The sequence below is a fragment of the Triticum aestivum genome, chromosome 1A (genome assembly GCF_018294505.1).
Source record: "Triticum aestivum cultivar Chinese Spring chromosome 1A, IWGSC CS RefSeq v2.1, whole genome shotgun sequence".
Classification (NCBI taxonomy): domain Eukaryota; kingdom Viridiplantae; phylum Streptophyta; class Magnoliopsida; order Poales; family Poaceae; genus Triticum; species Triticum aestivum.
Genome location: NC_057794.1, coordinates 407,415,553 through 407,442,428, shown reverse-complemented (window position 1 = coordinate 407,442,428; position 26,876 = coordinate 407,415,553). Strand labels below are relative to the sequence as shown.

At 45.1% G+C, this 26,876-nt stretch overlaps 1 protein-coding gene and 1 long non-coding RNA gene across 3 annotated transcripts; both read right to left on the bottom strand.

Moving 5' to 3' along the window:
• Window positions 1-1,294: 1,294 nt before the first annotated feature.
• On the bottom strand, window positions 1,295-9,452 carry LOC123053329 (uncharacterized). The gene is made up of 3 exons (XM_044476792.1): window positions 8,092-9,452; window positions 2,329-2,802; window positions 1,295-1,877 (listed from the first exon to the last, which is right to left on the bottom strand). The coding sequence occupies exon 1, from the start codon at window positions 8,914-8,916 to the stop codon at window positions 8,110-8,112; it is 807 nt and encodes a 268-aa protein (XP_044332727.1). The 5' UTR covers window positions 8,917-9,452; the 3' UTR covers window positions 1,295-1,877; window positions 2,329-2,802; window positions 8,092-8,109.
• Window positions 9,453-18,803: 9,351 nt separating this feature from the next.
• Window positions 18,804-20,264, bottom strand: LOC123139694 (uncharacterized). Of its 2 annotated transcripts, none has more exons than XR_006469636.1 (3): window positions 20,187-20,264; window positions 18,956-19,140; window positions 18,804-18,877 (listed from the first exon to the last, which is right to left on the bottom strand). It is a non-coding gene; the product is annotated as an uncharacterized lncRNA (long non-coding RNA). The 2 variants fall into 2 exon arrangements; XR_006469626.1 differs by lacking the exon at window positions 20,187-20,264 and adding an exon at window positions 19,629-19,930.
• Between the last annotated feature and the right edge of the window lie 6,612 nt (window positions 20,265-26,876).

The window sequence follows — 26,876 nt, the reverse complement described above, 5'->3', positions numbered from 1 at the left end:
TACCGCTCATACTATTCAAAATGTGCAATTCAGCATTTTGTCCATCCAAACAGGAATTTGAATTGCTTCTCCCCTTGGATTCCAAGTGCCAAATACATAGGCACCTAAACACTAGAATTGTCTTTGCGGCTCAATATCAACATGCCCTGAGATATTTTGCATTGTACCCAATTCAACGCAAGCTCCTATATACCTACTCCCTCCGTTCGGAATTACTTGTCGCAGAAATGGATGTATCTAGATGTTCTAGATACATCCATTTCTGCGACAAGTAATTCCGAACGGAGGGAGTACATCGGAGAGATAACTGCTCTCCACCCTTCACGGGTGCTACAACGTCAAAGTAACTTAGCATCTCCCCACAAAGAGAAAAGTAACTTCAAGCATCTGGTGGAGCACTCTACATTGTAAAACAAAATTTCTTCGTTTGAAGAGCTCCTCAATTCTAGAGATAAAAAGTACGCAACCATTGACTAAATTCCTGCACACATACATACTCTACACACCAACTAAACTGCTCCAAAATGACATGGGGGCGGCCATGCAAGTGAGGAAGCTGTTTTTTTTTGAAAAGAAGGATAACTCCTGGTCTCCGCATCAATCAACGCATGCATCCATCTTTAATATTATTTAACAGAATCTGACAATATGAATACATGAATCAATCCAAAGCCACCTATCTGACGAGCAAAGTGCAACACCTACGATCTTTATAATGTGTCCGAACCGCATGAACATGCACTATCTAATCCAGTGGCCTCATGCAGCTGCTCCGCATCGGACCGAGAGCACCACCCGGACTGGCTGATCCGCAGCGCGCACCGCATGCGCATGCTCTAGATCTACTGCCGCCATCTTCCACCGTCCGATCTCCAGGATTGAAAGTCGTTCATCCTACCAATCTAGTGAAGTAGCCGATGAAGCCGTTCATCCTACCAATCTAGCATCGCCTCTTGGCGCGACGGCCAACACCTCTCATCAGAATCCAGGTCTAACATTCCCAGTATCACCTTCGTGCACTTAATGATGAGCTTCTTCCCCCGTGAAAAATAAAAATGATGAGTTTCTTCACTTTTCTTCGAGCCAAGAAGCTGATAAAGCCGCCCATCATCAAGTAACCATTCATATTTAATATTTTCCTTTTCTGAAAGAACTCCCGGCATCTTGAGCCACCAATGTAACAATGTAGTTGTGAAACTAATCGGCTGGAGATCAATAGTGGATCAAAAGTGGGCAGTTACTCAAGCAGACTACAAAGCAAAATAGACCTCATACAATGATTCAGAACCAAGGATGACAACCACTAGGATGAGGCTCATGACTTACATTGATGGTGACACTGAATGGTCAATCTCTGCATGTTAAACATACAAGTCTCTTGCAAACTAGATAGAGGAGGTACTGATGATGCTACACTTTATTAGACATAGTAGTCAACTAGCACATAATGCGTTCGCACGATCCGAAAACTAAACTACCAATGCATTTCAACTGACGCTTAACTTGTGAGAAGAAAGGCACCAAGATCAATTGGCAAAGAAGTGGGAAGAAACTCTCCCCAACATCCCCTTGCACATTTCCCACCAACTCCTCCTTTCCATCCCTTCCACGTTGATATTGGAATGAGCACCTCTTCTCAGCACACAGTCTCTCCCAGCTGCTAATCCTGCTTCTAAAGTAGAGATTTTGTTCAAAAGGGAGCTAATCTCATCATCAAGTAAGAAAGCGTCCATCTCCACAAATTTTGCGTTGTCATCATCAATCAAAGCTTCTTTGAATAACTGCAATGCCGTGAAGAGGACAGGGGAAGCTTCTTCCGTGCCCACAGGACCATCATCTCCAACAGTGTCCCTGGCAACTTCAGTTTCTGAATCCCCCTGTGGCATTAGAGTATTCATGCATGTAAGAGTGTTCTATAGACAATTTTGTGCAGGACAATAGATTCTAATGATACGTATCAATTTATCTGTTTTTTACATAAGCAATGAAACTGAAGATACTGCTACACTGCTGCCATCTCATAGTGATTAGCATTATAAAGTAAGTGTAAGGAGATTTTCAGGGGAGGAAGATTTGCAGTCTAAAATAACGGCAATGTAGCACTTCTTATATTATACTATAATCTGCACAAACCCTGATGCTAAATATCCTTGTGTTTAAACCTGATGATGAAAATTGAAAACATTGCATCATAACTGATAAAGTCAGACATGTTACTGCATGAAAACTAAAAGTCGATAGCTGATTTTCACAGCAATACAATAACCCAATGCTCACAAGTAAGGCAATTGCTCACATACAAGGAAACATCTTCATACATGGACTCACCTTGTCGTGCATCAAAGAAGGAGGCCAGGCCATGATGTATGGATCAACAGGGCAGTAAATACTGCATGTTTTCTCAAAGAGCAACTTCACCTCTGCTGTTTCCAGGCAGAAGGATAGGAACCACTTAGAAGATTGCTTACCCTTGTCATAGACAACAGACAGGTACACAAATCCATCAGTAACGTTCATATGCCCTCCAGCGTCAACATTGTCCAGGACTGAACGCTTAGTGATCTCCTTAACAATTGTGTGCAACTGAAACATCTTGTGCAGCATAAATCTCTCGACGCCGTCATCGTCGGGTGTCCAGAGCCAAACAGAAAGCGTGAATTCCTGCACATGCACGATACAGAGTTTCCCATCCTTGGTCTGACCAAGCTCAAAGCGCGGTGTACGATACATGTATGTGTATGGCCCTCTCAAGGGCGGTGGCAGATTCATTCAAGAGAACTGAAAGGTGACAGTGTTGAGAGCTGTAAGACAATAAGTTTTGGGAACCAGCACAACCCTCTAGGGGTGGCTTATCTCATTATATATAATGGTTGTGTTACAATACGTACATAGGTACAGAAGTTATACATAGTCTAACACCCTCCCTCAATCTTAGCCACTTTCTAAAGAACTGAAAAGGGTAAGATTGCGCCTACAAGCCTCAAACTGTGGCAGTGGTAAAGGCTTAGTGAAGATATCTGCAAGTTGATCCTTAGACGAGATAAACTTGATCTGAAGTTGCTTCTGTGATACACGTTCCCGTACAAAGTGATAGTCAACTTCAATGTGTTTCGTTCGGGCATGAAATACTGGATTTGCAGAAAGGTATGTAGCACCGATGTTATCACACCAAAGAATAGGAGGCTGTGGTTGAGACAAACCCAACTCCTGAAGCAAAGACTGCACCCAAATAATCTCTGCAGTAGCATTAGCCACAGCCTTGTACTCAGCTTCAGTACTGCTACGTGACACAGTAGCCTGTTTCCGAGCACTCCAGACGATCAAATTAGAGCCAAAGAATACTGCATAACCCCCCGTGGATCGCCTGTCATCTGGGCTACCAGCCCAATCTGCATCAGAGAAGGCCGAAAGGACCCGAGAGGAAGTCGGCCGAATATGCATACCAAAAGTCAGGGTGAACTGAACATAACGAAGAATGTGTTTAACAGCAGCCCAATGAGTATCTCTGGGAGCCTGAAGATACTGACAAACCCTGTTAACAGCATAAGAGATATCTGGTCTCGTGATCATCAAGTACTGAAGTCCACCAACAATGCTTCTGTACTCTGTGGCATCCGCAGGAGACAAAAGCTCACCATCAACAGCTGTTATCTTGTCGGTAGAAGACATGGGTGTGGTGGTCGGTTTGCACTTCAGCATGCCGGCTTTTTGTAACAACTCCAAGGAGTACTTCTTCTGCGTAAGGACAAGACCAGTAGCACGAGAAGTGACCTCAACTCCAAGAAAGTAGTGAAGCTTCCCAAGATCTTTGACCGCAAAATCAGCACCAAGAGAGCAGACAAGAGCATCAGCAGCATACTGAGAAGAGCTGACAAGGATAATATCATCGACATATACCAAAAGATACATAGTGACTTCTGGCTTCTGTAGAAGAAATAATGAAGTGTCAGCAGTGGACGGCACAAACCCATGAGCATGAAGGGCAGAGGCAAGGCGGGCATGCCAGGCACGAGGAGCTTGCTTCAAACCATATAGTGCTTTGGAAAGACGACAGATATAGTCAGGACGATCAGGATCAGAGAAACCAGGCGGCTGTTTCATATAAACCTCTTCCTCCAAAAATCCATGTAGAAAAGCATTCTGCACATCAAGTTGACGAAGGGACCAACCACGAGAAACAGCAATGGAGAGAAGAAGCCGAATAGTGGTAGGCTTGACGACAGGACTGAAGGTGTCCTCATAGTCAAGACCATGACGCTGCCGAAAACCGCGAGCAACAAGTCGCGCTTTGTAACGCTCAATAGATCCATCCGAATGCTTCTTCACTTTGAATACCCATTTTGAGTCAATAACATTTACCCGTGGTGGTGGAGGAACGAGAGTCCATGTCTTGTTACGAAGAAGAGCATGAAACTCCTGCTCCATAGCCTCTCGCCAATGTGGAATGCGCAGGGCAGCCTGATATGAGCGAGGCTCAGAAGATGGATCCGCAACAGCAGCAGCCAAACAAGCAGCCAACCAAGCAACCGTACCATCCGTACGTTCCTTAGGTTTGAAAATGCCACTGCGACTGCGTGTATGTGGTCGAGACACAGGAACCACCGAGGTCGACGGAGCAGCCTGCAACGGGCTGGAGGACGGCGACGTTGACGAGTCAGCCGGTGACGAGGAGCCAGGCACGGTAGCCTCGGACTCAGTCGGCGAAGAAGGCCGGCCCACCGGCGAAACCGGCAGAGCAGACGAAGCAGCTGGCGACTCCGGCATCCCAGACCGGGCCGATGGCGAGCTCGCCATAGTGGGTCGTGGCGCGGCCGGTGTCGCGGGCCGATCCGCTGATGAAGGCGACGTGAGGACCCGAGCCGCGGGCGAAGACGGCGTGACGGGCCGAGCCACGGGCGACTCGGCGACCGCTGGCGAAAAAGGCCGAGCCGCTGGAGACTCGGCGATCACTGGCGTAGCAGACCGAGCAGTGGAGATGCTCGGCGCGACGGGCTCGTCGGGTGACCATGCATGGGCACGCGAATCGATGCCATGCAACAGAGGGCGATCGACATGCCCACCAGAAGACGACGATGATGATGGTGAATCCTCCAACAGCTCCAAACGAGCTCCACGTCCGGTTCCTGCACCATGGTTAGGTAACAGCAAAGGAGAGTATGCAACATCATCAAATTGGTCAGAAGCAACAGAGGATGAATGCAGGGATGGTGGTTCGATAGTGGACACAGAAAGGTTGGCAAAGGGAAAAACATGCTCATCAAACACGACGTCCCGAGATATATAGACACGATTAGTGGGAACATGAAGACATTTGTAACCTTTATGAAGAGAGCTATAGCCAAGGAAAACACACTTCTTAGAACGAAACTCAAGCTTGCGCTTGTTATATGGACGAAGATGCGGCCAGCAAGCACACCCAAATACCTTGAGAAAGGTATAATCAGGTTGTTCATTAAGGAGAACCTCAATGGGAGTCTTCATGTTTAAAACACGAGTAGAAGTACGATTGATGAGAAAGCATGCAGTGGTGAAAGCATCACTCCAAAACCGAAACGGAACAGATGCATGGGCCAAAAGAGTAAGACCAGCTTCAACAATATGACGATGCTTACGTTCGACTGAACCATTCTGCTGATGTGTATGTGGACATGCTAAACGATGAGCTATCCAAAGCGACTGAAAGAAGGAGTTGAGGTTGCGATACTCGCCCCCCCAGTCCGACTGGACATGAACAATTTTGTGCTTGAGAAGACGTTCAACATGTTTTTGAAACTGAACAAAAATATCAAACACATCAGATTTGCGTTTAATAAGGTAAAGCCAGGTAAAGCGACTATAAGCATCAACGAAACTGATATAGTAATTATGACCACTGACAGAAGTCTGAGCAGGACCCCATACATCTGAAAACACAAGTTCTAACGGATGTTTCACCTCACGACTGGACTCCGAAAAAGGAAGTTGATGACTCTTCCCCTGCTGACAAGCATCACACACTGCTACATCTTTATTACTAGACAAACTAGGAAGCTCATGACGACGCAAAATATGGCGGACAATAGGTGTGACCGGGTGACCAAGACGAGCATGCCACTGTGACGGAGAGACCCGAACTCCACTGAAAACGCGAGCGACGCCAGGATGCTCCAGACGGTAGAGGCCCTAGCACAACCGCCCACTAAGAAGAATGTCCCTCGTGCCCCGATCCTTAATAAAAAGATCAAAAGGGTGAAATTCACAAAGCACATTATTATCACGTGTGAGTTTAGGAACTGAAAGAAGATTGCGGGTCACAGATGGAACGCGAAGAACATTGCGAAGCTGAAGACTCCTATTGGCATGTCTAGTGAGAAGAGATGCTTGACCAATATGAGAGATGTGCATACCTGCTCCATTGGCGGTGTGGATCTTGTCGGAGCCATGATAGGGTTCACGAGTGTGAAGCTTCCCCATCTCGCTGGTCAGATGCTCTGTCGCCCCAGAGTCCATGTACCAGTGTGGATCGATGGAGTAGGACTGAGTGTGTCCCCGATGCTTCTGCGGTGCGGGACGATCAGCCATGGCGACCTGACGGGCATTGTTGCGTGTATCTTTGCCGTCATTGCCAAGACCAAGGAAGCTTCGCTGGAAGCGCTTATGACACTTGGAGGCCCAGTGCCCATCGCGGCCACAAAGCTGACACACACGTGGACCGCCAGCCCCCGGTAAGGTCGCAGTAGGTGGGGGGCCGAGGCGGGCGACGGTGGCAGCCCCAAGGGAGACCGGGGTGATAAAGAAGAGCGGCCACCCTTGGTGGCGACGTTGGCCGAGAGAGAGCCAGTGCCCCTGGTGCGGCGAGTCTCGACCCGTTGCTCAGTGAGAAGAAGCCGAGAGAAAACCTCGTGTGCCAACATGGGTGTCGAGTTACCCCGCTCGTTGATGATCTCGACTAAGGCATCATACTCCTCATCAAGACCATTGACAATAAACGAGTTGAACTCGGAGTCGGTGAGGGGCTGTCCAATGGAGGCCAATGTGTCGGCAAGGCCCTTGACCTTGTTGTAGAACTCAGTGGCCGTGGAGTCAAGCTTCTGACACTCTCCAAGCTGACGACGGAGTGCAGAGACACGAGCCTGGGACTGCGCTGCAAAGGTGCGCTCAAGGATGGTCCAGGCCTCATGAGACGTCTTCGCGAAGACAACAAGGCCGGCAACTGCCGGCGAGAGCGACCCCTGGATGGAGGAGAGGTTCGCCTGGTCCTGCCCCGTCCAGACGCGATGGGCCGGATTGTAGACCGGACCGTGCACGCTGTCTACCAGCGCGGGTGGGCAGGGAAGCGATCCGTCGACGTAGCCTAGCAGGTAGTGACTCCCCAAGAGCGGGAGAACCTGCGCACGCCAGAAGATGTAGTTGTCTGCGGAGAGCTTGATGGTGATGAGATGACCGAAGTGAAACGGCGGCGGCGAAGACGATCCCATCGAGGAGGCTGCCTGGGGTGCAAACACCATGGAGGCAGCCGGAAGCACCGAAGCCGATGCGGGAGGAGGCGGGACCGCAGCCAGGGCGGGCGCCGCAAAGCTCGCGGCCGGTGCGAACGCCGCAAGGCCCGCGGCCGGGGCGGACGCCGCCAACCCCGCCAGCGGGGCGGTGTGATCCGCTCGCGGCAGGAGCGGCGGGACGACGCCTGCGGAATCCGCAGCGGACGGCGGCGCCGCGGTGTGGACCACGAGGTCACGCCCGAGCGAGGGCGCCGGCGGCGTGGAGAAGACGGAGCCGATGCTCCTTGTCCCGATCGGAGCCGGAACGGAGACGGCATCGAGCGGGAGGTTGAGCAGAGCCGCAAGAGAGGCCGGGAGGAAGCCCGCAGCAGTGGAACCGGTGGTGGCGGCGCTCGACATGGCGGCGGCGGCGGTGAAGGTGGCGGCGGCTGCGGCGGCGGTGCGGGTATTAGGGTTTAGAAGCGGAAGCGATCGTAACCTAGCGTGATACCATATAAGACAATAAGTTTTGGGAACCAGCACAACCCTCTAGGGGTGGCTTATCTCATTATATATAATGGTTGTGTTACAATACGTACATAGGTACAAAAGTTATACATAGTCTAACAAGAGCGAGAATGCAGTTTTCACTCTATAACCAGCAGACGAACCCATCGACAAGCTTACGAATCGTGCGCCTGTCGCGCTCAAGCAGCAACCCCCTGGACTCTGGGAAGATCTGCCACTTCAGGGCGTGAGATGAGAAGACGGCCACACGCGCGCGCGCCGATGAGCGATCGTGACGGACACAGACCACACGGGATGGCCTCTGGCCCTCTTGGTCCGGAGGGAGCGTGTAGAACTCGAGCCAGGCGTCGATGCCTTCGCGGGGCGTCTTGGGGTAGATATCCAGGGCCTGCGCCGGCGCTCCAATATTCAGTGGGCTGTAGGAGGCAGTCTGATCGGTGCTCCGGTTGACGAAGGCGACGTACCCGTCGTAGTAGTAGGGAATTTGGGAATCTGTCCCCCACTCGGTGGCGTCGTCGTCTCCGAGTAAATCGGCGAAGGCGGCAGTGGTGTCCGGGTCGGGGCTGCGGCTGGCGGAAGGGATGACGGCGTCCATGTAGGGTGTGAGAAAGAGGGCGAGGAGAGGCGGCGCGTGGAGCTCGCGGAAGCGGCGGCGGAAGGCCGGGGAGCAGCGGACCAGGCAGAGGAAGGGGCGGCAGGTGAAGGCCGCGCGGACAAGGGTCGGGAGGTCCGGTAGGCGGAGGAAGATCTCACGGAGGAGGTCGTCGGTCAAAGAGCTAATGCTGGTCGGCTCGGGCGGCGGCGGCGGCGGCGAGGGTGGCTGTTGGGACTGGGAGACCATGGCTGTGGAGCTCGAAGAATGGGGAATGTGTGCGAAGTCTGGTGCTGTGCTTATTTTATTTTCTTCTTTTCTGGTACTCCCTCCTTCCATTTATACAAGGCCTAATCTCAAATTTCATTTTTTCATATATACAAGTTCAAATTAGCTAATTGATCCATGCAGCCTTTAATTCTCTCTCGTAAGGAGTGAGTGAGCCTTTAAGTATAGAGACACTTAATGGCATGCATGCATGCAAGCCGTTTTCTTTTGGTCTCCACGCCAATGCATGTCAGATTTGACCCGTGAGAGGATAAAAATGCAATACGTGTAGCGTAATTATAGGAGTGAAATTAATATGAGGAAAGAGGAAGAGATCGATGCTTTGATGATGGGTGAATCCCTAAATTTTCTCTAGTTTTCATAGAGTGCCTTGGTATGATATTCAAAAGTTAAGCCCTCTAAAAGTGGATGGAGGGAGTAGCATTTTATAGAATTTTTTTTAGGATTATTTTTTAGAACTTTTTATAGACCAAGTAGAACGTTTTTTTTAGAATGTCACCTGACTTTATTCAACTAAAATGTTGCGTGGCACACCAATAAAATTAGAGGATCTAACAACCACACATGACGCCTTAAAGTAAGGGTAACATAAGCTTTTACAAACACTCTGAAAAGGGTGCTTGAGATATATTGTTCTTACCATGACAAATTGTCAAATTATGAGTAATGCTAAGTCCAGTATCTTCTTCAGTCCAAATACTAGTGTCGTCACAAGGGGGAATTGATGTAGAGAGCTTAATATTGTGACTGAAGCATTTTCAGATACTTATTTGGGTCTACCAACAATGGTCGGGCTGGACAGATCAAATTATTTTCAACACCTGTTTGACAGAGTATGCCAGAGATTGAAGGGATGGAAAGAAAAAAAAACTTTGTCCATGCAAGGTAAAAAAATACTAATTAAGTCCATTGCCCAACCTATTCCTTCATATGTTATGTATGTCTTCAAGCTGTCAAAAGGAATTTGTAAGGCAATTACATATGGATTTTTTTATTTTTTGTGCGAAGACAATGAGGATCAAGAAAATGCATTGATTTGCATGGTGAAAGTTGTGTACCCCGAAGAAGAAATTGGGATTGAGGTTTAGGGACCTTCACAGTTTTAACCTAGCTATGTTAGCAAAACAGTGCTGGCGACTTCTCTAGAACCAAGATTCTTTATCTGCACAAGTTCTTCGTGCTAAATATTACCCAAATGAAAATTTACTTAAAGCTGGTCCTAAGAAGGGATCATCTTACACTTGGCAAAGCATTGTGGCAGGCATTCAAACGTTCCAGCGATTATGTATTTGAAGGGTTGGTTCTAGAACACACATTAACATTTGGCAGGACCCTTGGATCCCAACCAGTGCAACTCAGAAGGTAATACCCCAAGAAGGACAATAATGTTGTCAAAAGTGGAGGAGCTTATTGATCCTTACACTGAAAATTTGGATGATGTGGTTTTGAGAGACTATTTCTATCCAGTAGATGTGCAAAGGATATTGCAAATTTCACTTAATACACATATGACAAAGGACTTTGTTGCTTGGAACCATACAAGGTCTGGTACCTTCTCAATACGATTAGCTTATTACAAGGAGTTGGAACACCAATTTGGTCCTCGTCCTATAAGAGCCGATGGGCATGATAATGTCCATATGTCCATATAAATAAGGTATTGAAAGATGCATGGAAACTTAAGGTGCCTGGCAAAGTAAAACACTTCGCAAGGTGTTGACTGACATATCCCCATATCGCCACAGTGTTCTCGATGCTCAATTGATGCAGAAGATGTGCAACACACACTCTTTGGTTGTTGTAAGGTAAATGAACTTTGCAAATGCTTAGGCCTTGATACGTCTCCAATGTATCCATAATTTTTGATTGCTCCATGCTATATTATCTACTGTTTTGGACAATATTGGGCTTTATTATCCACTTTTATATTATTTTTGGGACTAACCTATTAACCGGAGGCCCAGCCCAGAATTGCTGTTTTTTTGCCTATTTCAGTGTTTCGAAGAAAAGGAATATCAAACAGAGTCGAAACGGAATGAAACCAACTGGAGAAGTTATTTTTGGAAGGAAAGCTACCGGAAAAGCTTGGAGTGCATGTCAGGAACGGAACGAGGGAGCCACGAGGCAGGGGGCGCGCCCACCCACCTAGGGCGCGCCCTCCACCCTCGTGGGCCCCTCGTGGCTCCCCTGACGTATTTCTTTCACCCATATATACCCACGTACCCTAAAACTATCGAGGAGCAAAATAGATCGGGAGTTCCGCCGTCAGAAGCCTCCGTAGCTACCGAAAGCCGATCTAGACCCGTTCCGGCACCCTGCCGGAGGGGGAATCCCTCTCCGGTGGCCATCTTCATCATCCCGGTGCTCTCCATGACGAGGAGGGAGTAGTTATCCCTCGGGGCTGAGGGTATGTACCAGTAGCTATGTGTTTGATCTCTCTCTCTCTCTCATGTTCTTGAGGTGTTACGATCTTGATGTATCGTGAGCTTTGCTATTATATTTGGATCATATGATGTTTTCTCCCCCCTCTACTCTCTTGTAATGGATTGAGTTTCCCCTTTGAAGTTATCTTATCGATTTGAGTATGTCTTGCCGTGCGTATCTGTGGTGACAATGGGATATCACGTGATTCACTTGATGTATGTTTTGGTGATCAACTTGCGGGTTCCGCCCATGAACCTATGCATAGGGGTTGGCACACGTTTTCGTCGTGATTCTCCGGTAGGAACTTTGGGGCACTCTTTGAGGTTCTATGTGTTGGTTGAATAGATGAATGTGAGATTGTGTGATGCATATCGTATAATCATACCCACGGATACTTGAGGTGACATTGGAGTATCTAGGTGACATTAGGGTTTTGGTTGATTTGTGTCTTAAGGTGTTATTCTAGTACGAACTCTAGGGCTGTTTGTGACACTTATAGGAATAGCCCAACGGATTGATTGAAAAGAATAACTTTGAGGTGGTTTCGTACCCTACCATAATCTCTTCGTTTGTTCTCCGCTATTAGTGACTTTGGAGTGACTCTTTGTTGCATGTTGAGGGATAGTTATGTGATCCAATTATGCTATTATTGTTGAGGGAATATGCACTAGCGAAAGTATGAACCCTAGGCCTTGTTTCAACACATTGCAAATACCATTTACGCTCACTTTTACCATTAGTTACCTTGCTGTTTTTATAATTTCAGATTACAAATACCTTTATCTACCATCCATATTGCACTTGTATCATCATCTCTTCGCCGAATTAGTGCACCTATACAATTTACCATTGTATTGGGTGTGTTGGGGACACAAGAGACTCTTTGTTATTTGGTTGCAGGGTTGCTTGAGAGAGACCATCTTCATCCTACGCCTCCTACGGATTGATAAACCTTAGGTCATCCACTTGAGGGAAATTTGCTACTGTCCTATAAACCTCTGCACTTGGAGGTCCAACAACGTCTACAAGAAGAAGGTTGTGTAATAGACATCAGGCCTCTTGGACACTATGAAGAAAGCAATGGCAGAAGATAGATCTGGCGCCATCAGCTTGGAAATACTGCTCAAACTTACAGAGATAGTCGATGGTCTCCCGGTGGCAGAACTGGCAATAGTTGCAGCATGGTTTATATGGTGGCAACGATGCCAGCTTGTGAAAGGAGTGGAGATCCAAGGCCCAGATAAAACGGCGTTGTCAATAAAGTCCTTGTGGCAAACTATATCGATTTTGATGCCCAAGTTGCCAATGAGGAGTGGTAATCATTTTGTTGAAAAAAACCTCATGGTGTGGTGAAGGTGAACGTTGACGCATCTTTTCATGTGGACACACCGTTGGGAGCTAGTGGTGCAGTTCTACATGATGACCATGGCAATTTCATCATTGCGGCATCCTCATTCTTCCCGCATGTCCATGATGTTGATGCCGCTGAATGATTAGCAATGAGAAATGGTATGTTCCTTCTGGCAAGTATGGATGCAATTCGGCAGAGGTGGAATCGGGCAACTATTTTGCAGTTGAATTAGTTAATTTGATAGATGAATATTTGGGACCCGATGCCACTGTTGTTGCTTAATGTAAGCAGTTATCTCTCGATTTCTCAAAGTTACCTTTCAAACATTGTTTCAGAGAAGCGAATCAGGTGGCTGACTAGTTAGCAAGACACTCCTTTAGTACTAGATATCTTGATTTTTGGGATGTTGTTATCCCTGATTTTATTTCTCATTTCCTTGTAAACGATATGACTATTATGTGAGAAATAAAGTCTAGTTATTGTAAAAAAATCTTTAGCAATGTCATGAGCCTCCAGACATGCTCTCTTTTTTCACGATCGAAAGTACGTTTGGAGTTCTTGTACCCCTTTGTCTCTTGTGTCTCACGCGAGGGTGTAGGGATTTGACGCCTCCTGTCGGCGGCGTCGCAGGTTGGCTTCATCTTCTGTGGTCTTAGGGTCATGAAGGTGTGGTGGATCTCGGCCCTTGCCGGTGGGAGGGCTCCTGCTTCCTTTTTAGGTGTTTTTTGTTTGTTTAGGTTTTGTGTCCTACTTAGGAAGATGAGATATCAGTGGCTCTTTGCAATTGGAATAAGATTCTTCCCATCCATCCTTCATTCTAGTGGCATGTCTTGTGCCATCGGAGGGCGCATGGAGGTGTCTCTTCTGTAGATCTCGTGAGATTCGGTTGGCGTTTGTCTTTGATGGATCCACTTGGATCTAGTCTTTATTTGTCTTTTTTCGTGTGTCTTCAGATTGGATCCTTCCGATCTACACTTCTCTTCGCCGGGGGCGGTTGTTGTTTTGTGTTGGGGAACGTAGTATTTCAAAAAAAATCCTACGATCACGCAAGATCTATCTAGGAGAAGCAAAGCAATGAGCGGGGAGAGTGTGTCCACGTACCCTCGTAGACCGAAAGCGGAAGCGTTTAGTAACGCGGTTGATGTAGTCGAACGTCTTCACAATCCAACCGATCCAAGTACTGAACGTACGACACGTCCACGTTCAGCTCAATGATGTCCCTCGAGCTCTTGATCCAGTTGAGGCCGAGGGAGAGTTCCGTCAGCACGACGGCGTGATGACGGTGATGATGAAGTTACCGGCGCAGAGCTTCGCCTAAGCACTACGACGATATGACCGAGGTGTGTAATTGTATGGGGGGGCACCGCACACGGCTAAGAGAAGACTTGGTGTGCCTTTGGGGTGCCCCCTCCCACATATATAAAGGAGGGAGGAGAGGTGGCCGGCCCTAGGGGGCGCGCCATGGGGGGAGCCCCCCTTTCCTAGTTCAAGTAGGAGAAGAAGGGAAGGAGCAAGAGAAGAGAAGGAAGGAGGGGGGTGCCGCCCCCTCCCCTTGTCCAAATCAGACTGGGCAAGGGGGGCGCCACTGATACGTCTTCGTCGTATCTATAATTTTTGATTGTTTCATGCCAATATTATTCAACTTTCATATACTTTTGGCAACTTTTTATACTATTTTTGGGACTAACATATTGATCCAGTGCCCAGTGCCAGTTCCTGTTTGTTGCATGTTTTTTGTTTCGCAGAATATCCATATCAAACGGAGTCCAAACGGGATAAAAACTGGCGGAGATTTTTTTGGAATATATATGATTTTTGGGAAGAAAAATCCACGCGAGACAGTGCCCGAGGTGGCCACGAGGCAGGGGGGCGCGCCTGCCCCCCCCGGGCGCGCCCCTGACCCTCGTGGGCCACCCGTAAGGCGGTTGATGCCCTTCTTTCGCCGCAAGAAAGCTAATATCCGGATAGAGATCGTGTTAAAATTTCAGCCCAATCGGAGTTACGGATCTCCGGGAATATAAGAAATGGTAAAAGGGAAGAATCTGGGAACGCAGAACCAGAGAGAGACAGAGAGACAGATCCAATCTCGGAGGGGCTTTCGCCCCTCCCGTGCTATGGAGGCCATGGACTAGAGGGGAAACCCTTCTCCCATCTAGGGAGGAGGTCAATGAATAAGAAGAAGGAGGGGGGCTCTCTCCCCCTCACTTCCGGTGGCACTGGTGTGCCACCGGGGGCCATCATCATCACCGCGATCTACACCAACACCTCAGCCATCTTCACCAACATCTCCATCACTTTTCCCCCTCTATCTATAGCGGTCCACTCTCCCGCAACCCACTGTACCCTCTACTTGAACATGGTGCTTTATGCTTCATATTATTATCCAATGATGTGTTGCCATCCTATGATGTGTGAGTAGATTTTCGTTGTCCTATCGGTGGTTGATGAATTGCTATGATTGATTTAATTTGCTTGTGGTTATGTTGCTGTCCTTTGGTGCCCATCATATGATTGCGCGCGTGGTTCACACCCTAGGGTTAGTTGTATGTTGATAGGACTATGTATTGGAGGGCAAGAGTGGCAGAAGCTTCAACCTAGCATAGAAATTGATGCATACGGGATTGAAGGGGGACCAATATACCTTAATGCTATGGTTAGGTTTTACCTTAATGAACATTAGTAGTTGCGGATGCTTGCTAATAGTTCCAATCATAAGTGCATAGAATTCCAAGTCAGGGATGACATGCTAGCAGTGGCCTCTCCCACATAATACTTGCTATCGGTCTAGTAAAGTAGTCAATTGCTTAGGGGCAATTTCACAACTCCTACCACCACTTTTCCACACTCGATATATTTACTTATTGTTTCTTTACTTAAACAGCCCCTACCTTTTATTTACGTACTCTTTATTATCTTGCAAACCTATCCAACAACACCTACAAAGTACTTCCAGTTTCATACTTGTTCTAGGTAAAGCGAACATCAAGTTTGCATAGAGTTTTATTGGTGGTCGATAGAACTTGAGGGAATATTTGTTCTACCTTTAGCTTCTCGTTGGGTTCGACACTCTTACTTATCGAAAACTATTGCGATCCCCTATACTTGTGGGTTATCAAGACCTTTTCTTTGGCGCCGTTGCCGGGGAGCAATAGCGTGGGGTGAATATTCTCGTGTGTGCTTGTTTGCTTTATCACTAAGTAATTTTTATTTGCTGTTCTTAGTTGTTTTCTATCTTTAGTTATGGGTAGTAAATGTAAAATACCAAAAAAAATAGTTGTACCTACTAAACCAATGGTTGAAGAACCACTCAAAATCTATCTCACTGCTGAAGCTTATTACTTGGATCATCTTTGATCCCTATGTGCTCATGCTGAAACCCCAACTAGCTTAGTTGAGGGAAAATCTTTAGATGAGCATGCTTGTTATGTGCAACGCCGAATATCTGAAAAAGGGAAATTTTTACTGGATCAAATTCATCATTTGCAATGCTATGCTTGGAATTTATGTGAAATATATGATTATACTTGTTGTTCTGAAGACCCTAAGAAACACCTTCCCTAACAATGTTTGTTTAATGATAACTAGATGACTCATTGCGCCAATGGCGCAAAGGCCGAGAGGGAGGCAAGTATTATGAAAATATTTAGACACCCATGTCAAAAACCAAATGTGGCCAACACTCCCGCATCCTCTGCTTGGAAGCCGCCTTTTCTCACTGGATCTAACATAGATACATGATTCACCACTAACACACCCTCTTCCACCCCCGCTTCGTCGCCCTCTTCCTCGGCCTCCACCCCATGTCGTCACCCTCTTATTTAGGTAGCTCTCGCAGCTTCCAGCTTCCGTCGTGATCCAGGATGCCTGATTCGCTCCCAGACCATGAGACCATGACCATGCTCTTGATCTATGCCACGGTCGTCGTCGTGCCGTGCCTCCGTCCTCCTCGATCTGTTGCTTGCTTGGATAGGTTGTGTTGGCAGAGAGGATGTCTAAATAATCAGCACACGACAAAAACAAATCTCAAAGAAAACGGATGTTCGAGACAAAACTAAACTGGCTGCGGGAAACAATGGCTAATCAGTCAAAGGAGATATGTGTTGCAATTGGCGCCAGGAAGGGGACTCGACACTATTGGAGATGATGGCAAGAGAAAAAACAGTGAGCTGCACAACATGTCCAATAAGGCAAGCGCGCCACCAAGAATCTCTCTTCCTCCCGCCGTCTCCTTGCTCATCCTCCCCGCCACCTCCTACTGCTCTTGCTGGCCAAGAAAAAAACGGAAGCATAAAGTTAGAAACTAAAGAAGATGATAGGAAACATACCACCATGAGAACCAAATCGGACTACCAAACTCTTTTTTTAACAAGCACCATACTCTTAAGAACCATATGGCTGCAGCAAGCTCATGCTATCATGGTGCAGAACAGATATTTGTGGGTACGACACAACACGTACACTACCAAAAAATCTACAGCCCCCAAGAATCACAGACTGAAGAAGACTCTCCTAAATTCATCTCTCTTTTCCCCCAAATTAGGTACGGACGAGATTTACTTCTGCTTGTCTGTACAAGGCTACAACTTATGGTTTATCGTGTCTAGAACTGATTGTGTCTTGCTTTCTCTCTATCTATTCTCAGCTAGAAAGTGTAGGATTCATACTCTTAATCTGCAAATCTTCTCTCTATTCTAATTTCTTTACTCTCTCATTCTTTTTACTCTTAAAACTATGACTTGCTGTTCTATTCTATTCTTCGCTGCTTCTTACCTTAGTGCTCTCTCTTCTAAACACGTTTAATCTCTTATTACTGCATATTTCAATAGTCCAATAAGGAGCGCGTCCCGAGATCCTCTCTTCCTCCTGCTGGTCTACTTCCTCATCCAGACACGGAGCAAATCATGGCACAAGCAATCAGGGCAGAAGGGGGGTTAAACGGGATCTTACCTAGATCGGGGAGAGAGGAATAGGAACTCGTCGCGGAAGCAACAATGAGACCATATTTCCTGGCAAAATATTTACGGTGAAAGATTTACACAAAGCAGAATGGAAGTCATAGTAACTCAATTGATTTTAAATTAAATTAAATATGATTCTGTAAATAGTTTTGCTGCAAACCAAGCTATCTAAGAATCAAGCAATCACATTTACATTACCATAATAATTACATCAAAAAGGCAGGCACAAGCTTGAATGTGTTCAAAAGCGAGAGATATGACCTTGTTCTTCTTCACCAAACTCTTCTGCTGGATTATCCATCTTCTTTCTCAGATCTTCCCACATCGTATTCAGCAAAGCCACATATTAGAAATCAAATCACAGTGCCATAGGATGCAAGAGGTGAGAGAGGAGCACCTAGAAGAGGTTTGTGGAGTACCTCTTTATGCCACACCATATCCACATCCCTAGCGCTTGACGTACTTGCTGCTATTGCCGTCTCTACCTTATTTCCTCCATTGCCGGTTCGTGGACTACCTCTTCAGGACACTCCGAATACATATCCTCTCCCTCACCAGCTGGTAGTCTCGCCCTTCAATCATGCCGCTAACAAATAAAAAGAGAACACTATGATCAAGTTGATAAGGCTTACAACTGTATGTGAGGACAACAAATAATTCATGCTTATCAACACCATAGTGTACAATTTTAGCAGAAAGCACATCATCGTTCTGGAAGAAAATAGGTGGAAGCATAAGAAAGCAATTAAACAATCTCTCCAGAGGCACTCACATGGTAAAATCCAAAACATCGAAAGGAATATATTATTTTTGCGAAATGTACAGGATTAAAGAAACTGAGTACCATGAAAAGTAGTCTGCTATCCATATCCAGAACTCCAATTCTTACATACTCGCTAAAAGTTTTATTGGTTGAGATCATTTTTGGATCAGCCACCAGCAAGTATGCATGGTTCATATGTGAAGAGAAACTGACAATTACAACCAATAACCAATTAGCCAACACATGAAAAACTATCCTAAACCACTATGACTACTATTCACCAATACCATAGATGATAGAACTATGCTATAAGTTTCTTCATGATTCACCATATATAAAAATTATACCTCTTCTACATAGCATCACAAGAGGTTTAATTTACACAAGGAAGGAAAAGAGTAAGTATAATTTCTTTTCACCTATTTCTTATCAATGGAGATGGAAAATGCTCTAGTCTATTTTAATGTTTTATCTTGTCCACCTATTTGTAGATAGGCCTTTTTGTAACATGACAACCTAAAATTTATTAAGAGACAAGAAACTTTTGTTATCTGATCGAAAGAACAAAAGTTAGTAAATATTTGCTACAAGTACCTGACAGGAACAAGTGCAGCCTCAGTCTTTTTCAGAAGGCTAGTACATATTACAAACCAGGAAACGATGGTTGAAATATGTGCTATGATGCAGTTTCTGAAACACGGTTTCATGGTTGGCCACGATAAGTGTCAAATGTTTTCTCCTTTTTATTTGGGGTCCATTAGGGTCATAGCTGATGGTACCTTATAAACAGAATTTTTAGAATAGATTGAAGCTTGTATAAGATAGACATGATTAGTTAGTATCATATTTAATCGAAAAGCAAAATAATCATTTAACTATTTACATGTCTAGATCCAAGGTTTGAGAAATCAATAAAGTGCCCTCCCCAGAAATCATAGTGGAAGCAAGTAAATAACCCAAGTTTGGTGTCGCACCACAATAAAGAGGATCATAAAGGAAAAAATAGAGGATCATACAGAATAATCAGGAATCTGTACACACAGCTTACTACAGTTTACTCATGCTTCAGAATCAATCAACATGCTTGATGCCGCACCACAATAAGTAGCACATGGATATTCTAACTCACAGGACAACCTATATAATGTCGTCTTGCCTTGCATTTGCACCTCTCATTGCATCGACCACCAAGGTAACATAAAAAAGCACGCCAACCAAGATAAACCAAATCATGGACTTGGACAGGAAAATCAAAGAGTAGGAAAACCTGTGGATGGGTTAGATAGCAAGTCGCCGGCGAGGGCGCCCAGGTCTGGCTGACAACACCCGGCCCCACACACAGTTCCGAAGCACTCTACCACATAATCAGATGGCATGGAAGTACCAGCAGCGACCAACCAAACCGAAGAAACCACATGAATGGTTGTGAATGAAGCCAGAATCATATGCATCTCACAACTAACAAATTTAACTGATAATTCAAGATACTAAAGATCTGCTCTGCATTTTCGACAGTGAAAATAGTAAAGATCTCGAATGCAATAAAACAACAAGGAAGCAAACAAGTTGCACATGGTTTAAATTATGTCGCGTAACTTCTAAAGTTTTCCCCTTACATGACAACCTTCTTCCCAGCAAGAGTAATTACAGTATTTAGATATCTTGTATAAAAAAGATCAAGAACTAAAAACTACATTCGACAAGACATCCTCTCTACAAAAGGAAATTCCCAGAGCAAACATTAGCCGATTCAGTGCATATCTCCAAGGCTCAAGTAAGAAAATTGTCAAAAAGGAGTAAACTGGATTGGAAGGAGCTGCAATACCTAAGGATGGGTTGGAGACTGCGAGGTCGACAAGGACGCCTATCCAAGCATGTTTCTTCTGTCATAAGCTTTTATTTTAGTTCGTCATGAAGCTGTGAAAAAGCCATCTCGGTATGAGCTTTCGAGCTTTAAACCAACCATTTTCATGAATAAATTAGTTGCTTCAGTTCTGTTGGGATGTATCATATAACAAAGAACATAAGAAAATAGAAGTTTCTCTACCAATGTTGTAACTCTTGAGTAAATGGAAGTTAAGATAAATGAGAATCCTTGAGGCAAACACAAATTAAAAAAATCAGCCACCGCAATTCTCAATGTCCGTTGTTCCTCTCTCTATGGTCAGGCATTACAACCAAAATAGAAGGTATCACAACTCATAGGCATCTAAAGTTCTGAACTGTAAGCAAAGCATAGCTAGCCATCAACGTCTTATCTGACACACCAAAACTATCCAAAGACCAGCTCCAAATTATACCCCATAAATAAGAAGGCCCACCAAAGAGAAAAAGCAATGCAGCTAGCAATAAGATATAATCCAGGAACAACAAAACTATTGAGACCATGGATCTAAAGCTGGTGAAGCCACTCTGTAATCCAAACACATTCTGACAAGATGGACCAACCCGGTGAAGCACGACAGGAGGTAACGGCTATGTTAGCATGTCACCAGACATAATTATCGTTGCATCCTTACAATTCATATTCATATGGAGTTATTTATGTTAGAAAGTCGGTTCCAAAGTCAACACCTCTCCTTTCACATCTGTATCTACCACCTCTCCTTTTGAATATGTATCGACCATCAACCAAAATAGCTAAAAGGATAGATTGAGCACATTGCACACCCAAGGAGCATAAACAAAAGTGTGGGTTGAGCAGAAAAATCAAAGAACAAGCAGGAAGAAGTTACAATACCTGCTGGCGGGTCGAAAGCATCAGAATGAGGGGAGGCATACTGGGATGGCGGGCACCATCTACACAAATATAATGCCTCTTGATTCAGTTTTAATGAGGTGTGTACAAAGCAAAGGCAACATAAATTTGAGCTAAAGAAAATAGTGAAGATTAACCTGGGAAGAATGTGAAAACCAAGCTGCAAGTAAAACCATAGCTTCGTTCTGCTTTTGTTTTTCTGAAAAGTTACAACTTCACATTAGCATGTGTTGAATCGAAGGACACAATTGAACAAAATTTAAAAGTATCACTCATGCTATTAGCATATAAAAGCAGATCATTCAAATGGCATAAAACTATCACGTCATACTAACCATTATCCATTCCAACAGCAACAAATCTGCACTGGAGATCCATAAAGAATTAACCATACAAGGCAAGTTGGGAATATTTTCCAGGGGTACCAATATCGAACAGGTTAAACACGACCTGAAAAAGAAGAGCGAGTCTGGACAAAACATACCTGCTCCCAATGTATTGTGCCAAAAACAGGGTCCACGAGAGAAGTTTCACCTTGTTCCGGACTCCTCCTTAAGATCCTCCCTCTTCTCTTCTTCATAAGATCTGCACATATCATGTTCAGGAAAATTGTAAATCAAGAAATCAAAATCAGGAACCAAAGAAATCAAGAGGCAAAAACTTGGGAGGAAGAAGAAGATGGAAGGGCCAAACATGTACAACCTAGATTGGGGATGAGGAACGACAACCAGTGGTCGGGAGTGATGGTCGGCCCCACACCACCGCGACCCGAGTGCCGCTGGATCTCCGGCCTCGCAGCACCTTCCCCACGTCCGTCCTGCTCACCCTCCCCCTGGTCCTCGTCCTCCATACCCATCACGGAAATCACACCGCCCCTGCTCTACATAGTGTGACCTACCCACAGCAACACCAGATCAAGAACATGGGGAGGTGAAACCACCGTGCACGGCAACGCCGGATCGAGAACGTGGGGAGGCACTGCCTTGCGGGGATGGGATAAAGAGGTAGGGAGATGGTTAACGATGCGGCTGGAGGAGAGACAGTTAGAAGAGGGGAGGAGCAGGGGCGTGGGGACGAGTAGGGGCATGGCGGCGGCGAACTGCACGGGCGAAGATGGAGCGGGGCGTGGGGCGCGGGGCTCGGGGCAGAAGGGGATTGGGGGCTAGGTTTGGACCGCTCGCTCGCTGTGGCGCCCGCCTCCCAATTTATACCCCTGCCGTGAAAAGACCAAAATGCCCTCGGCGGGGAACGAAAATTATGGGCGGTGGCAGCAGCGATTTAAAGGCAACGTGGCTGGCTTCGTTGTGACTACCACTCTAGGAGGGTTTATATGTTCAACGTGGCTGGCTTCGTTGTGACTACCACTCTAGGAGGGTTTATATGTTCAATTCTTCATAAGATCTGCACATATCATGTTCAGGAAAATTGTAAATCAAGAAATCAAAATCAGGAACCAAAGAAATCAAGAGGCAAAAACTTGGGAGGAAGAAGAAGATGGAAGGGCCAAACATGTACAACCTAGATTGGGGATGAGGAACGACAACCAGTGGTCGGGAGTGATGGTCGGCCCCACACCACCGCGACCTGAGCGCTGCTGGATCTCCGGCCTCGTAGCACCTTCCCCATGTCCGTCCTGCTCACCCTCCCCCTGGTCCTCGTCCTCCATACCCATCACGGAAATCACACTGCCCCTGCTCTACCATAGAGTGACCTACCCACAGCAACACCAGATCAAGAACATGGGGAGGTGAAACCACCGTGCACGGCAATGCCGGATCGAGAACGTGGGGAGGCACTGCCTTGCGGGGATGGGATAAAGAGGTAGGGAGATGGTCAACGATGCGGCTGGAGGAGAGACAGTTAGAAGAGGGGAGGAGCAGGGGCATGGGGACGAGCAGGGGCATGGCGGCGGCGAACTGCACGGGCGGAGATGGAGCGGGGCGTGGGGCGCGGGGCTCGGGGCAGAAGGGGATTGGGGGCTAGGTTTGGACCGCTCGCTCGCTGTGGCGCCCGCCTCCCGATTTATACCCCTGCTGTGAAAAGACCAAAATGCCCTCGGCGGGGAACGAAAATTACGGGCGGTGGCAGCAGCGATTTAAAGGCGACGTGTCTGGCTTCGTTGTGACTACCACTCTAGGAGGGTTTATATGTTCAATGGAATCATATCTTCATATGCTAAAGGTGTTTATAATTACTAATATGTTCAACAAATTGAAGAATTTGTTGCTTTTAAGGGTGCTTACGAAATTGCTTCTTTGATTGAAAAGTATGATGCTACTCTTTACAAATCTGAAAATTTTGCCATACTTAAATACTGCTATGATAATTATGCTTCTAATGCCTATGTTGAACCATATATTGAGTACTACTCCGCTGTCCAAGAAGAGACTAATATTTTGCACGAGTCTATGAAAGAAGAAATTGATGAAACTGTGAGCTCATTGGATGAAAAAGATGACGAGGAGAGTGAAGAACAAAAGGAGGAAGAGCAGATTAGCTACCCGTGCCCACCTTCTAATGAGAGTAACTCTTCAACTCATACATTGTTTAATTTCTCTTCGTGCTTACCGGAGGATGATTGCTATGATGATTGTTATGATCCCGTTGATTCTTTTGAAATATCCCTTTTTGATGATGGTTGCTATGCTTGTGGCCAAGATGCCAATATGAATTATGCTTATGGAGATGAACTTGCTATAGCTCCTTATGTTAAACATGAAATTGTTGCTATTGCACCCACACATGATAGTCCTATTATCTTTTTGAATTCTCCAAACTACACTATATCGGAGAAGTTTGCTCTTATTAAGGAATATGTTGATGGGTTGCCTTTTACCGTTGCACATGATGATTTTGATGAATATAATATGCATGTGCTTGCTGCTCCTACTTGCAATTATTATGAGAGAGGAACTATATCTCCACCTCTCTATGTTTCCAACATGATAAAATTGCAAGAAACTGTTTATACTAAGCATTGGCCTTTACTTTGTGTGCATGAATTGTTCTTTTATGACATGCCGATGCATAGGAAGAAAGTTAGACTTCGTTATTGCATGATATATGTTACTTCGTGCTCACTACTAAATTATAAATCATTGTTAATTAAAATTGGCTTTGATATACCTTGGGATCCGGGTGGATTTATTACTTGAGCACTATATGCCTAGCTTAATGGTTTTAAAGAAAACGCTGCCAAGGAGACAACCCGGAAGTTTTAGAGAGTCATTTATTTCTGTTGCGTGCTTTTATGAGGTTTAAAAATAAAAACAATGTGCCAAGGTTTGCCTTTAGGATGTTTACTTTGCTTGTTGGTTTGTACGGCGCAGGACAGAAACTTTGGCTGTAGTGCGCGATTTTACATTTTTTACTGAAACATCAAATGGTTCTGATTCTTTTTGCACTGTCTTTATATACGAATTGTTTATTTTTAATAATTTTGGCAGAATTTTTCAAGTATCAGAAGTATGGTGAATGTTCATATTATTATAGACTGTTCTGTTTTTAGACAGATTCTGTTTTTGATGCATAGTTTACTTGTTTTGATAAAACTATCGATTTGTATCAGTGGATTAAGCCATGGAAAAGCTATATTACAGTAGACACAATGCAAAAACAAAATATGAATTGGTTTGCAACAGTACTTAGAGTAGTGATTTTCTTTATTATACTAACGGATCTTACCGAGTTTTCTGTTGAAGTTTTGTGTGGGTGAAGTGTTCGATGATCGAGAAGGTCTCGATGTGAGGAGAATGAAGAGAGGCAAGAGCTCAAGCTTGGGGATGCCCGAGGCACCCCAAGTAAATATTCAAGGAGACTCAAGCGTCTAAGCTTGGGGATGCCCCGGAAGGCATCCCCTCTTTCTTCAGCAAGTATCGGTATGTTTTCGGATTCGTTTCATTCATGCGATATGTGCAATCTTGGAGCGTCTTTTGCATTTAGTTTTCATTTTTATTTTATGCACCATGCTGGTATGAGATAGTCCTTGGTTGATTTATAGAATGCTCTATGCACTTCACTTATATCTTTTGAGTGTGACTTTATAGAATGCTTCATGTGCTTCACTTATATCATTTGAAGTTTGGATTGCCTGTTTCTCTTTATATAGACAACCGCCATTTGTAGAATCCTCTTTTGCTTCACTTATATTTGTTAGAGTGTGGGCATATCTTTTATAGAAAGAATTAAACTCTCTTGCTTCACTTATATCTATTTAGAGAGATGACAGGAATTGGTCATTCACATGGTTAGTCATAAAATCCTACATAAAACTTGTAGATCATTGAATATGATATGTTTGATTCCTTGCAATAGTTTTGCGGTATAAAGATGGTGATATTAGAGTCATGCTAGTGGGTAGTTGTGGATTAGTATAAATACTTGTGTTGAGGTTTGTGATTCCCGTAGCATGCACGTATGGTGAACCGTTATGTAACGAAGTTGGAGCATGAGGTATTTATTGATCGTCTTCCTTATGAGTGGTGGTCGGGGACGAGCGATGGTCTTTTCCTACCAATCTATCCCCTAGGGGCATGCGTAGTAGTACTTTGCTTCGATGGCTAATAAACTTTTGCAATAAGTATGTGAGTTCTTTATGACTAATGTTGAATCCATGGGTTATACGCACTCTCACCCTTCCATCATTGCTAGCCTCTCTAGTATCGCGCAACTTTCGCCGGTACCATAAACCCACCATATAACTTCCTCAAAACAGCCACCATACCTACCTATTATGGCATTTCCATAGCCATTCCGAGTATATTTTCATCATCATCATATACATAACTTGAGCATTCATTGTCATATTGCTTTGCATGATCGTAAGATAGCCAGCATGATGTTTTCATGGCTTGTCCGTTTTTTGATGTCATTGCTATGCTAGATCATTGCACATCCCGGCACACCGCCGGAGGCATTCATATAGAGTCATATCTTTGTTCTAGATATCGAGTTGTAATATTGAGTTGTAAGTAAATAAAAGTGTGATGATCATCATTATTAGAACATTGTCCCATGTGAGGTTATCAAAAGAAAAGTTGCCAAAGAAGCCCCTCCCCCAAAAAAAGAGAGAGGCCAAAGAAGCCTACAAAAAAGAAAAAAAAGAAAAAAATGAGAGAAAAAGAGAGAAGGGGCAATGTTACTATCCTTTTACCACACTTGTGCTTCAAAGTAGCACCATGTTCTTCATATAGAGAGTCACTTGAGTTATCACTTTCATATATTAGTGGGAATTTTCATTATAGAACTTGGCTTGTATATTCCAACGATGGGCTTCCTCAAATGCCCTAGGTCTTCATGAGCAAGCAAGTTGGATGCACACCCACTTAGTTTCAGTTTGAGCTTTCATATACTTATAGCTCTAGTGCATCCGTTGCATGGCAATCCCTACTCACTCACATTGATATCTATTGATGGGCATCTCCATAGCCCGTTGATACGCCTAGTTGATGTGAGACTATCTTCTCCTTTTTGTCTTTTCCACAACCACCATTCTATTCCACCTATAGTGCTATGTCCATGGCTCACGCTCATGTATCGCGTGAAGGTTGAAAATGCTGAACCGCGTTAAAAAGTATGAACCAATTGCTCGGCTTGTCATCAGGGTTGTGCATGATGTGAGTATTTTGTGTGGTGAAGATGAAGCATAGCCAGACTATATGATTTTGTAGGGATAACTTTCTCTGGCCATGTTATTTTGAAAAGACATGATTGCTTTATTAGTAGGCTTGAAGTATTATTGTTTTTATGTCAAATGAT

Excerpts from the sequence above, each read along its gene's own strand:
- LOC123053329 (XM_044476792.1), bottom strand. The coding sequence starts at position 8,916 with ATGGAAGGAGGGAGTACCAGAAAAGAAGAAAATAAAATAAGCACAGCA.